At 37.1% G+C, this 15150-nt stretch overlaps 1 protein-coding gene across 1 annotated transcript in view; it reads right to left on the bottom strand.

Moving 5' to 3' along the window:
- Positions 1-15150, bottom strand: part of LOC127630872 (breast cancer anti-estrogen resistance protein 3 homolog) — a 102062-nt gene that overhangs the window by 57446 nt on the left and 29466 nt on the right. The window contains 1 exon segment of the mRNA XM_052108714.1: positions 4178-4520. Coding sequence (XP_051964674.1) covers positions 4178-4520 — 343 coding nt within the window.

The raw sequence follows: 15150 nt of genomic DNA, 5'->3' as shown, positions 1-15150 counted from the left end.
AGTCGCAATAAGGTGTTGTTATGGTGACTGGGGCGCTACGAGGGGTTGTTACTAACCCTGCTGTCAGGAAAGCGGAGCTTCTTTTGTGCGCTGAGGTCAATTTTCACCTGCTTTCTGTCTACAAGCTATTTGGAAACGAAATAGTAGTCCAATATTAGGTAACCTTCAAATGTCAAGGTACAGATGCAGTCTTATACGGAAACCCAAACACAAACCTATCGTACCTAAAACTGTTTTGTTTATATGTATGAACTCTCTTTAGTCTATCTACTTCTCTTTCTGCTGTGCTTCTGATAAAAGTTGTACCTACAGATGAAGATAATGGCATCTCAAGTTATCAATGTTGTGTCTTATTGTCAGTTTTACATCGTATGGTCTGTTTGTGTTTGAAGTGTGGAAACATTTTGGAAAAGTTTGTGGAGAAGTTACTGTCAAATAATTATGTACACATTTTCTTTGCCTTTATAATCTGTAATACTGCTGTCCATAGGGCCACAATATTTAAATAAATTTTCATGTGTTTTCATGTGTTGACTACTTTCACCAAGGTATCAAGATTTGGCTGGTTGGCATTTACAATCAGCCCCTGCTGGTAGATGCCATAATTACACCATTATGTTGACAAAAAGTATCTTTTCCATTGGTACCCATTTAAAAGTAGCCATGCATTCTGATTAAATTGATTTGTTGCTCTCCTACATTACTTTATTACAGGCCTATCTGCCAGGTCTTTTATTGAGGGTGAGATATTTTTCATAAGACAGTCTATGTGAACAAGGGACAGACACAAACTGCTTTGTTGCTGACTGTGATAAGATCAGTCTGTCAGTGAGGACGATACAGTCAAACAGGCCTAGAGCTGCAGCAAAGAGACTGGTAGACAGTAAGAAAGTGAGACGAAAGAAAAAAGAGACAGACGGAGATGGTCCTGGACAAGAGACTGAGCCAGTAGCAGATTGTATTGTGTGATTATTATCTCATTGGTCCTATTTTCTGAAGTCAGACAGTAAAGTTATTAGATTGTATTTCAACTGCTCCCATGGCCAACAGTTTGATTTACTGTGTGGAAAACCATTACTGTAGATAAAACAATGTAGATAAAACACAGGGGTGTCAACAATATGTGTTATTGGTTATATTTGTTATAGGCATGTAAATCTGAGTTAGACTGTTATTCCTTTAATGGTAATTGGCAATTCATTATTGATAAGCCAACCTTCTAGAGCAATGATTCTTAGATGATCATAATTGGTGCTGAATGTATAGTATAGCAAAGTATAGCAATACTTTCTGTGTAATAAATAATATCTTGTGATATACAGATGATATTGAGATACATAAGACTGTTATCATATTCTACTTTATTTCACATTCATGTTGATGTGTGTACTCACATTATGCCTATAGGATAAGAATTACTTCTTTACAGTAAAGTTACTTAAATGGTTGCTCATTCTCTTTCTATTTCAAAGCCTAAGATGTGAAGAGCAGGCAGGTCAAGTTGCTGTTGTTGTTGATTTTATACCCCAAAATGTAAACGATCTTATATTGTACTCACCCCATGCCATCCCAGATGTGTATGAATTTCTTTCTTCTGTAGAACACAAATGAAGATTTTTTTAAATAATATCTCAGCTCTGTGGGTCATTTTAATTCAAGTGAATGGTGGCCAGACCTTTGAAGCTTCAAAAACAGATAAAGGCAACATTAAAGTAATCCACTCGACTCGTAGTTAAATCAATGTCTTCTGAAGTGATCCAGGCATTTGGGGGTGAGAACAGAGCAAAATACAACCCCTTTTCACTGTACATCTTGCCATAGCAATCTCTAGACATGATCATGATTTCAAGCTCGATAACACTACCTAGTATTGACGCACACACAGAACACTAGATGGTTCTATAGGAATAGTAATCAAGCTTGAAATCATGATTGTAAAGGAGACAATCAAATTTATAGTGAAAAAGGTGTTACATTATGGTCTGTTTTCACCCAAATCCGACTGGATCAGTTCAGATGGATTAATTTAATGCTGCCTTTATCTACCTTTTGTAGCTTCAGAGTTTTGGCCACCATTCACTTGCATTGTATGGACCTATAGAGCTGAGATATTCTTCTTAAAATCTTAATTTGTGTTCTGCAGAAGAAAGAAGTCATACACCTCGCAGATGGCATGAGAGTAAATGATGAGAGAATTTTCATTTTTGGATGAACTAAGCCTTAAACCTTGACCTTAATCTTGAACTTAAACTTTTACCTTGTCCTTGAAAGTCTGTTTTAGTTCTGCCTGTTGCTTTTCAGTTCTTTATTTCAATCTAATAATCTTACTCCAAGCTGAGAGAAAGAGCAGTATATGATTTTATGAAGTGGGAGTATGTTTTTACTAAATGTTTATGTTATGACTGGGAATTTATCTGAAGGCTACGGAAGTGATATTGAGGCTTATGTAAATATTTCCTGTGTAATATATAACTGAGGATATTGTTTAGGCTGTAGAACAGCATTAGCTCAATTATTTGGTAACTCTTTGAGTTCTTTGCAATAGTCACTTGAATTTAGTTTCTACACTATGAGTTGAAATACAGAAGCATTTACCTGTATTTCATCTACAGGCTTAACACAATCAAAAGTATCTTAGTACACCAACCAAACTAGAATTTGCAGTATGGAATGAGTGGCTTCCAATAGGTCAGAGAGTGGCTGTTTTTTTTTGGCAGTTAGCCTCTCCTTGTAGATGCTGTTACTACACCACTGTGATAGTAAACAGCTTGTTTCTTCATGACAGCCGTTAAAAAGTAGTTGTGCATTAAAAAAAAAAATACATTGGTTACACTTTACAATAAGGTATTCTATTCTTTATCATTAGTTAACAGCATTAGCTAAAGGTGCACTCAGTAAGATTTTAGCTGGCTCTTATTCATCCCATCGGTCCCAGTAGTACTTATGGTTTTGGACTCTATACTGACACCTATCATCCTGGATATTGGAAGTTTTTAAGTGCTGCCACTTCAAACTGAATATGTTTGTTTATCTTCTGTTTTGTTACTTTTACTGTGTTCTCCATTTCAAATTATACAATCCCTATAAGCGACATTCTTGTATTCAATCCAAACAAATTCTTCATGTGTGTTGCATGCTGGACTGTGACAGGACAGCCACTACTCACAAGCTCTCTGTCGGCTGCAGGTAGTAGCGGTTTGTTTCATTACTCCAGTGATGTTGTTTGTAGTAAGTATATTGTGTTTGTTGTTTTATTGTTTGATTTGCTTGATGTGTTTAATGACTGAGCATTGGCCGAAAGTGCCATTACAAATTAAACATGTTATGTTTATTGTCATTATATTAGTAGTAGTAACTCAAATGCATGTCATGTTTTGTCAACATGGCAGCGCCCATGAGGGGGCAACCCGCTCCATATAAAATTAAACAGTTTTTATTGGGTATAAACTTATGTGAGTTTTCATCATTTTTAACATATTTAAAAACAAAATGCTATTCATGTCTTTGTGTAAAACTTTTTTTAATTAGAAAACTTAGTGCACCTTTAACATGAACTATGAAAGTTTTCAGCACTTATTATTATTGGTTAATGTTAATTTCAACCCTATATTAATATATTTTTTAATATTGGAAGTTGTATATGTTAACATTAGGTAATGTATTATGAACAAACTATGATACGTTACATACATAATGTACATAATATCGAATGCATAAACAAATGCATTAACGAATTACAACCTTAATTGTAAAGTGTTACCAATATTTATATTTTTGCAAGCAAGTGAAGCAACATATAAATCACAACAACAAACAAAAAAATATTATATTATAGAAGATGTTTGCCAGTACCAGTACTTTATTTTTATGGAAAAAAGATGCAATGAAAGTAAACAGTGACTGTGGCTAACATTCTGCCTAACATCTCCTATGTTCCAAGGATAAAAGAATGTCATATGGGTTTGAAACTACATGAGGGTGAGTGAATGTAAATGTAAACTGTTGGGTGAACTAACCATTTAAGACGGTCTTTTTATGGTTTTGACAGTTTTTATATAACTATTAGCTTATTAGGTTCAGCTAGTTAATCTGTGACCCTTTTGTGGGCACTGCAGCATTGTGTTGTGTTTCATTCAGACACACAAGGGGACAGTTGTGTAGGTTGTGTATTGTTTACCTGGATGCCATGCTGCCATTCCTATCTGAGAAGAAAGCCTGGCGCTCTTCTATAATGTTGTGTATTAGCGGTGAAGGAGGCAGTCGATATCGGCCCGGGTATGCTGCTGTTGATGTCACATTTACATTTATCTCCCACTGCCTCGCGGGGGCACCAGTGCCGCTCTTCTTCTTGCGAGGCAGAGTGCCATGAATGGAGACGCCCTGGTAGACGCTGGGCGCCATCTCGGCCATGGCAGGCTGTGAGCTCAGCAGATCCATAGAGGAGGCCAGTGGGCATTGTCGCCCAACGTGCATGTTTCTGGGCAGACTGGAAAACCTCCCCTCTGCCATCATCCTCAGCTCTGTATAACAGTAATAAAAGACATATACTGTATGTGTATATATATATATATATATATATATATATATATATATATATATATATATATATATATATGTATGTAACTGTAAGTTATTTCTTCTGACATTGTTTTAGGGGGGGCATCAGCAGGTAGTGTAGTAATCTGTCCCTGCTTAGTAATTCGGAGCCCTGTGGCACTCTGAGCACATAACTATTTAACAGATCTGTCTTTCAGCAGTCAAAGAAAGAAACAAAAACAGACACCTCTCTCAAAGAGGGAATGAGAGGGAACTCCATTCAGTCTGACCACAAGAGGTGCAGATATGAATCTTGCCTCATTGTCTCCAAAGCATGTTTACTTCAGCATTCCACAGATGCTCAGAGACCACTAATTAGAGCAGTGAAAGTGAAGACAGATCTAATAGAATTATGGATGAGCCAGAATGGTTCCAAGCTATTATATCAGCTATTGAAAGGTTAGATCAACCAAAATAAAATTTCTGTCATTATTTATCCCCCCCATATGAAACACAGAACAGGTTGAAAGTCCAGTCACAATTACTAAGAAAACATGAATCAATTATGTTTGGTGTCATTTAGGTTAAACCTGGCACAACACATCTTGAAATTTGAATATGCGCATGTACAAATGATACTTGAGAGCTATATTACCAGTGAATAACAACCAAAATTTGTATCTATTCCTCACATAAAGCTGTATGGACTTTTTTTGCTTATATAGACTACTTTTATTATGCTTTATGTTCTCTTTGATGTTTGACAGTCCCTGGTAACTGTAGGCACTTGTATGTGAGGGAGCAATGTGAACAATGTTTATAATTTTGTGTTTCACAGAAGAAAGAAAGTCATATTGGTTTGGAACGACATGAGGGTAAAATACATTGTAATTTTTGGATTCCTGTCAATTCCTTTAATTGTGGGTACACTCCTGCACTGTGATTTATGGTAGAACACAAACAACATTGTGTTGCACAGCTGTATGGAAAAGAGGAACATCAGTGGAATGAGTTCACAGTTTTAGTCTATGATCAAACCAGCCCTCTGCTCTCTGCAAAGGGAATGAGATCATGGTTTAATGCCAGATCCTAAACAGAGCCGCTGTCAGGGTCCAAGATTGAGTTTCTCTCACCACAAAAGGCACAAAAGAGAGTGATGGCAACACCAGCTCTGCTATGTGTATGTGTGCTGCGAATAGCTCTAACAGCGTTCTTTAAAGAGGTCAACACACACTCATCAAGTGTCTGGGTCAGTGAACTCACACACCCACTGATTTACAGTGAATGGCTGAATGATGGGGCAAAATTCTGCCAACATCTCATTTTGTGTTCCACGAAAGAGTCATATTGTATAAGTTTGAAACAACATGAGGGTGAATAAATTATGGCAGAATTTAAATTTTTGAGTGAATTTAAATAGAGATTAAATCTTTTATTCTATTAGAAAGTGACAGAGATAGATAAAAGATGAAAGAAAGATAAGTCTTGCTTACTTTTACAAGGACAGACAGATTTAATATAACTGCTCTCTGTCTCATGCAAGGCAAGATAACATTTTAATGACAACATTCTTCTTATCAGGGAGAAATTTGCAGTTAATATTCCAGATTCAAAACAAGCTAAGCTCAATCCGCAGCATTTGTGGCATAATGTTGATTACCACAAAAATTTGTTTCGACTTATACCTCCTGTTTTAACCTCAGTCACCATTCACTATATATATATATATATATATATATATATATATATATATATATATATATATATAAATATACAGTATGCTATGACTGTAAATGGTGACTGAGACTGACATACTGCCTCCTTTTTGCTCCACGGAAGAAAGTCAGAAAGAAAGGGGGAAACTGCAATATAATTCCTTTGTCCTTTGACAAATATATTCAAGAAAATAATACAATATTCCAGAAAAATTTAATAAATAACAACACTTTTTTTTCTAGTAAATATTGTCAAATTAATCATCATTGGCAAGCATTGCAAAGGTTAATTTTGGATACTGAGTGTATTGCAATGTATCTGTGGAGAGATGGAAACTCCCTGTTAAAGCCCTACTGGGGGTGTTTAAACCTGCAAACTATAAACACAGTCACCTCCGCCCCTGGTTCCACTCATCCATTGCAGCCAGTTTCTCAATGTCCTAAATCAGCTTATCATGTGACTCTTTTCATGCACTGCTTAAGTTTAAAGGTTTCACAAACCATAGGACAAGAGTTGTGGTCGTCTTATGACATACAGCTTTTAAATCTTTAGAAAGAAGATTAATATACTTGCTGTAAGACCACAAACAGCCAGAACTGGATTCATACACCTATGAATTATTCTTTTGAAGGCTTCTTTATTTGTGTTTATATAACTCTTTATACAGTCTGGGTGTTCTGCCATATAATGACTAGATCCACACAGCAGGTTTTTTAATGGTTTGATGGGGGCACTTGTTTGCAGTGTTATGAAATTAATTTGTGTATACCTCAGCTGTGTAGTTATGCACCTGGAGCACCCGTGTGATGTCCCGGGGCCCTGGAACATAAGACACTAATGCTGTTTTTCATGTGGTGTGTATTGGCTAGGAGACATTAAAAGCCACAGATCATTATTACCGGGTGATCATCATGACTAGTCAAGAATCCTTTTCTGGTTTTAGATGTATTTGTCTCACTCAAATGTCTCAGAGTGTGAGGGATAGTCATGCTCATCTGAGAGAGCAGATCTGGACTTTCTGTGTCAGGGACGTGTGGGCTTTGAGTCAGAATATTCTTATATACAGCTGATATTAGGAGGAAAACTGATGCCTTTCCAAAAATAAAACAGGAACAAAAAAGTGCATGGTTTTAAAAAGCTGGCATGCTCACATACATTTTATGAGGAACCAAATTTTAAACCCTCTAGGCTTAGTTTTTCTTAGTGGCAATATTTGACATTTCATTATATACATACAGTACTAGGTGAAAGTACTGTATTTAATTAAGGCTTTTTTTTTTTATTTAGATGCATCTCAGAGAGCATTCTAAAAATCAAGCTGAACTGCTCAATTTCCTGTGTCTCAGTAAGGTCTCTGATTCAGACAGCAGTAGGCTCTGGTTATGTGACATGGTTAGTGTGTACATAGTAATCTCTGAGTAACAGGAGACTGAGCCTCAACTGGGGTGTGTTAAAGATGACCAAAATGCCTCATGGAAACACTTACATGTCAAGAGTGGACATGTCAAATATTTTAAGGTTTTATTCAAGTCAAAAATATGATTTCAAATCTATGAATCAACCTGACTATATAGGGTTACACCAACAAACCCATTTTAAGGGTTAGGTCAGGTAAAAATAACTCCTTCAGGTAACACTTGCACATGGACAAAGAGAGTGAGTAATTTCTGGCTCAGGTTGGATACAAGTTGTTTCAGCACAGGTCACTGGATTAGGTTCTGTATCGGTGTATGTGGGGCTGCTTATAATTATTCATTGTTAATGTTATTAATCTAGTAATTAACTGAAGTACAAGGGACACTATAATGTGTTTAAAGTGTTAAATTTATTTGTCACTGTTCCACAAACAATCTGTCCACTTAGTGTAATAGACATCTGAAAAATGAGCTCATTGCTCCTACTTTCATCCTAGGTCAAAAGGCCACTGTAGACTAACATGGTGTCTAAGAGTCCTGTGTGGTGTATTTTTCAGTATTTCAGCACCCGGTGAAGACAAAGACACCTTTCACCACTAGAGATACAGAGATGGAAGCCCAGCATAGTTCTAGTGGGAAGACTAGCAGCTGTACATCATCACATCATTAGCTGGGTAATTCATAGCCAATCGCATGTAAGCCATTGCTTTATAAGTCTGCTCACAATCTATCACATTGCTGTTTCAGTGTGCTAACATGGCAACCTCCACCACCCCACCAACACCAGTTGAGCCCTGTCCCGCATGGGGGTAGGCTCCTCGTCCCTGCCTCCTATCTCCGGCAGGACATGACGGTTCCGGGTACAACTCCCTCGCCAAAGAGAGAGACATTACTTTCTGTTTTACATTTATCAAATAAATGGCATCTTAAACTTCACTCAAGCCTGCGTGTCTTCCCGATAGAAATAGGTCCCATGTGGCTCTGAATTAAATATTATAAACAATTAATCTGTCAAATTTCTCTTCCTCCCCGGAGGTCATGAATATGCAAAATGCTTAAAAATATATTGTCATTTTAGGAAAATTAAAGGTGTTGTGTGTCATTTTTTTATTTTAAAATACTTTATTCTGTCCCTGCTTAGTATGCAGATGCACTAAAAATAAGCTATTCGTAGGTTGATTTCCCCAGAAAGTGTAAACACTGTGGTTCTGCGGCACTATCAATATTCTTTCTGTTTGTTTAATTATCCTGAACAGCCTGACACAGCAACATGACTCAACCAATCGCATGAATTTGGGGTGGGACTGTCTGTTTTCCCTGAGCAATGGCAGATGGTGGGACGGTATGAGAAGCCTGTTTAAAACAGTCATTATTTTTGCAATTCCATTTGGTGCTACTAGTGGCGCAGGAAATTCTTCAGAAAAAAAACATATTTTATTTTTTAGGTCTAGACTTGTTTGACCCAATCTCTGCTTTTTACATTTTAACATTGTCAAGATTTTTGTTAATAAACTATTGCATGCCCATTTCATGTTACTTTAAAATGATTAGCAAGAGGGAATTATACAACAGTACTAAAGGGGCAGATGTAGGAATTGTACTGGGAACAAAACAATCAAAGACAAGATCACATTGTTTTTTGTTTTTTTTTCCATGATACTTAAAATGTGCATATAATTCAAACAGTTTTCAGAGAGCAATGACTTTTGCAGCAAAAGGTTAAACACATGAAGGAGGAGAATTCGCTGAGCATTTCCAAACAACAAGATGACTATCCTTACCCTGGCACTTTCACAGCCTTCCCCCACAGGAGTTGGTGGGAATCTCGCGAATAATGCAGTTCTCCTTTCATTAATTCAAACCTGCCTACAGCACACAAAAGCCAGAGTGTGAGGAGAGAGAGTGTACGGTTTAAAGAGCTCACAGTCATGCATCAACCAAGATGGCATGAAGGAGTTACACCCAGTATAAATAATTGTCTGTTTTTAAACAATCAGCAATGTCAGATAATTGCTTTTATCGGCCGATAATGGTGTTTGGTCGATACTTCGGTGCATCACTAGTATTTTAATGTTTATTCTGGTGAAATGACTTGCCCCATATACTTCCATTGTAAGTGCATTACCGTACACATACATTTTTCCTTTGTATTAACAAAGTAGGAATGGGCGATATGGCAAAAAAAATTTGGACGATTCGCGATTCTTTTTTTTTTTTACTTTTAAATGTACTCCAACATGGTTCAAATTTGATGTTCTTTATTGGAATGCAAGGCAACCTGGTTAGAAAAATCCAAATTCTTCTCATTATAGGAAACAAAGGTATGCAAGAAAAATGTACAAAGGCACCACAGGGGGACATTGTCTAATAAACCACATTTAAATTTATGCATTTGGCAGATGCTTTTATTCAAAGTGACTTACTTATTACAGGGACAATCCCCCCAGAGCAACCTGGAGTTAAGTGCCTTGCTCAAGGACACAATGGTGATGGCTGTGGGGATCGAACCAGCGACCTTCTGATTAACAGTTATGTGCTTTAATAGAATAAGAAAACTGCAAAATACTTCTTAGCCAAGAATATCTAGAAAATTATTTAGACATCAAGTACTTACTGTATATCAAACAATTTGTGTGTATATTCATAAACCCCTGCAGATAGAGACATGGCCTCTAGCAGTTCATGCTGAGCAGCAAAATAAAATCATTTATAATTTCAACACAACTCGTAAAGTTGGTCAAAATGATCGCTTGACAAATGTTGGCTATAGATGCAGTGCACTTGAAACACATTACAGAACAAAGCAATAATTAGCCATCTATATGAATCATCATTGTAATAGGAGCAGTGGATGTTTGATTCTCCCATATATAGCATCTCTTTGATTTGAAATGAAGCGCCCATAACTATCACATAACTAACGCTTTGTTATGGGTGAAAGAACAGAAAGGAGACCGTTCATCAAACATGCGCATGACGAGGCCAGTTATGGTCTTAAGCCGGTGTATACCTGCATGATGGCCGAAGCTGAGCTACAATCACACTGTACAATCGTACTGGGAATATTACCGCTGTCTTTTATATCAGTCTCTGTGTTGTTCACTTGTCATGTTTATTTGGAGCACACCTCACATGTGCAGCTGATCAGATCAGGAGTGGCATTAGGACAAGCGCTATAAATTCTTCATCCTCTTTCTTATTCAGCCTTTAGTGGACTTACAACGAGTCTAACTTTAGAGTTTGCAATAATTTTTTTGCAAAATCTCGATTTCGATTAAAAAAAATAAAATCTTGTCGACGCACAAATCCGAATGAATTGGAAAAATCTGAAAAACCGCCCAGCCCTAATACAAAGTGATTATTATTGAAATAATTTTTTAGGCAATTAATAGCATGTCACAAATTTTAACTTTATGCTGAAGTGTGTAACTTTTTTGATGTTTGAATATTTTATCCTATCCCAGCTTAATATGCAGAGACACCAATAAGTTTTCTCAAAAACTGTAAACACTGTGTCTCTGTGGCGCTATAAAATTTCCTGATAGTTTTGAGTGACCCATTCAGCTCGATGTAACACTGACTCAACCAATGGTGAGTTTCGGCATAACTCTTTTTGATCGATAAACACTAGACGGAGAATATATTCTGAAGGCTATTTGAAAACTTTTATTTTTGCAATTATGTTTGGTCATGCTAGTGGTACAGAAATTACGCACTTCAGCTTTAACTTGTCTTAAAACAAAAACATTCCTTAGACAAAATAGCCTATATTGTGTATAGTGAAAGTTCTACAGCTTCCTCTATGACATCACTGCTTTTGTCACATTGATTGTTTGTCCCATTGTTACTGACAATAGCAGTAAAAGCAACAGGAGACATAACAAACACTAGTGCCCCATAGTTCTCCCTGTTCGAACCCCTCTGCTGCAAACAGAGTGAGCAACATATGGGCAACAATACATCAACATCTCTCCTCCGCCCCCCAGTGACAGACACAACACTTTCTGCTTCAACTCTGACTCCCGTACCAGTAGTCAACAGCAACAAATCAGTGCTGAGTGGTTCACTACCCAGAGCCCCAGAGCTGAGCCTTATCAGTATAGGAAGTGTGGAAATACACACAAATGTGCAAACACACTACACGCCCATTCAAAGAAGGAGTGGAGTCAGCGGTCACATCTGTCACTCTCTCAGCCCTATGTGCTAAAAGTAGATCCTTGAAGATCTTACAGTCCAATCACATGCAACTCCACACTTCCCTAATTACTCTAATGAGTATGTTGAGAGGAAAACACCACAAACAAACAAACAAATGCTAAGAGCAACAAAAAGGCTTCCCATTTCCTCTGCTAGTTTACCATCAAGAGGGAAGTTTTTTAAAGTTATTGAGTGCTTTTATATGTACTCATTTATCTTAAACTGATTATGTTTAATAAACCAACAATTGTACCTTGGACACTGTACATGGTCAATTAAACTTTTTTTATTATTTTCTTTTTGTCCTTCTGGGAGTCGGCCAGGGGATTTGTGACATATTAATCAAAAAATGATAAAGTCCTCAGCAGTGGCCACCACTTTATTCCACATGAGCAACTCATGAGACAACAGAAACTGCTGGTGCTGTGAGACACTTTAACACACACACACACACACCTCCTCACGACTACTGTCAGCTACTGATTTAAACACATACACAAAAATACACAAGGTGTCAAGTCCTACTGCTCATAAGGGTAGACAGTCACAGATGAGCATTATTTGTTGTTCAAATAACTACAAATTATACTTAAAAAATGAAAAATGTATTTAAAAGTATGAGATAAAGTATGAAACACAATCCAACGGTTAGTTGTTTTTGTTCCAATCAAAAAGATGATTTTTAGAAACTTTGATATCTTTTCAATAAAAGTGGTCCAGATCAAATTGTCTATAAACATTTGCTTACCTGGCTACAGGTTGTGGCTTCTCCAAGTATGCTAAAACACAGAAATGTTTTCCTTCTGCAGTCTGAGAAAGAATTCACAGTTTCACAGTAAGCATAGCAGTCTAGAGCACAGAATCACAATAACAAGAAGACGAGCGTGAACAACAATCCTTTTAAGCTGCCAGCGACTTCCCACTTTGAACTTTGCCGGTGTTTCCCAAGCAATCTTGCCATCCCTTCCAAGTCTCTCTCTCTCTCTCTCTCTCTCCCTCCCTCCTTAGTTCAGCCCCCAAGGGAGTGATTTAGAATTTCCCAGACACACCCTCTCTGATGGGCAGAATGTGAGGAGTCGTCTCGCAAGTGGATAGCCCCTGCCCCCCAGCAGCCCTATCCTCTGTCATGTGCCCGGTGTCCTCACACTACTTACACATTACCTTTTTTCAACTTCACTTTTATGACAACATTTAACATTTTCTGTCATTTGCCAAAGTTATTGATGTTGATATTTTAAAATAGTCTAAAATAGCATCCTCCAGACTGGGTTGACATTTAAACCATGAACAAGCAAGCACTAACCTGCACGACCATTAAATAGATTTTTCAGAAATAACAGGACACCTCTTTGGTCCCTGTGCTAATCAGGACATTTGAATGTTTATTCTGTTCTCTGCAAGGAACACAATTTCCTTTCTCTTTGTCCTTGGATTCCTCCTCATTGTCAGTGGGATGATAACAAAGACAGAGTTCCTTCCCGAATGATTCAGGCAGAGAGATGGGGTGCGGTACGACCTGACTTTGTCACAGTTGCCTTTGGCTTGCTCATTGGGGGCATTAAGATAAGCTTTTCTGTAAAGCTGCTTTGAAACAATATATATTGTAAGAAGCCCTGTACAAATAAACTTGACTCGACTTGACTTAAAAGCCATGGACATTCAGACAGGTAATTCAAAAGTTTGTTTTGAATTCCCGTCACTCGGATACCCTCTAAATGTTGTGCTTGAAAGCTTAGAACGCAAATGCAACTGCACTTCAAAAATGTGATAACTTAAGTCAATATACTTGTAAATACAGTCACGGCAAAAGAGCATTGTTAGGCTGAAGTGTGTCATTTTTTCAACGTGAAAATATTGTCTCGTATGTAGAAAATTTAGCACATTGAAAGACTGAAAAGAAGGCATCTGGACTGAAATAAGTCTCCTTAAGTTACAGTACACCTGTTTGGAATCCCATTTTTCAAAGTGTCAAAATGTAAACACATCTTAGTTACTTAGTCTGAAATAGTTTTTGTAACTGCCAAAAGCATTCCGGAAAGCCATCATGATGAGCACAAGGCCAAGCCCCCATCAGTCACAGGAAGTGTGCCTCAGGAGAGATCTAAAGCTAAGGACTATCTTGTGATTTTTGCATCTCTCCTTTTTTAGTGAAAGAGAATGCATTGCCTATATTCCTTCTAGCATTCCACCCAAGGCCAAAGGAAAGAACAGTTTATCAATGAATGAAATGTAAACTGTCTCACCCCATAACACAACTTAGAGTCATCAAGGAAATGCTTTCAACAGGAAAATATTCATTTCCTTAAATTAGTAATTTTCAGAATAAAAATGCCATGACCTGTTAATAACGTGGCAATCACCATTTTTACACAGAATTTTAATTACTTTACTTCTGAAAATCCAATTTTAAGACCATAAAGAGGGGTTATTTGTGCATGCATTATTCCATTGTGTTGACATTGGGAATTATTAAAATCCTTACTAAAATCTGTGTTAAAATGTGAGCAATAACTCGCCATAGTCTATGTGGTTGTTTAAGACCTGTGACAAATATTATGTTGAATCCTACCATCATGCTTGGTATTTTACAACACTGGCAAATAGCCGCTCACCAGAAATCTTTGCTACATCTGGTCTCTTGATTTACAGTCTTGCTGTCATCATGGGGTGTTTAGCTGTCATTTACACATGCGCAGGCATGGTCATAATGATGGACTAAGTGGCCACCGGTGTTTGGTTCTCCGGTGTGCTGATGTAAACTAAGCTCATCCACTGGCAAGGATCCAACCCAGCATTCTTACTTATATGGAAAGAGAATCTCTATTTCAGGATGGTGGGAAAATATGGGAAGTGGTCTTTTATGTAGTATATCACAAGAAAAATGTGTTGGACGGGACTTGATTTTTTTTCCATCAAGAGTTAATTAAATCATAAAATCATATCTCTATATACATCAGGGTTTTCAATTATTTTAATGCCAATGAACCCTAATCATGATGATCTTTATGCAAGAGCCCTTCAAAATGTATGCCGCTTTTATGTACATTTGTAAACTAAATTAAAATCAACATATTGAATTAATCATTTTAGGAAGCTTGGTAACTTTGCAAATATATTAGGGAAGTAAATAGGGCGAATTTTGTTTTCAGGCTGGCATGAAATGACCTGTGCTTCTATCCATAATAACCTCATTTTCATCTGCATTAAATTAAATGTGTCGTGTCAACATCACCCTCCTTTTAAACAAAGTATTTAACATTTACCACTTTACAGGAGACATTTATCA

The sequence above is a fragment of the Xyrauchen texanus genome, chromosome 37 (assembly GCF_025860055.1).
Source record: "Xyrauchen texanus isolate HMW12.3.18 chromosome 37, RBS_HiC_50CHRs, whole genome shotgun sequence".
NCBI classification, from domain to species: Eukaryota; Metazoa; Chordata; class Actinopteri; order Cypriniformes; family Catostomidae; genus Xyrauchen; species Xyrauchen texanus.
Note: the sequence above shows the minus strand (reverse complement) of the source record. Positions and strands in the feature narration are given on the sequence as shown.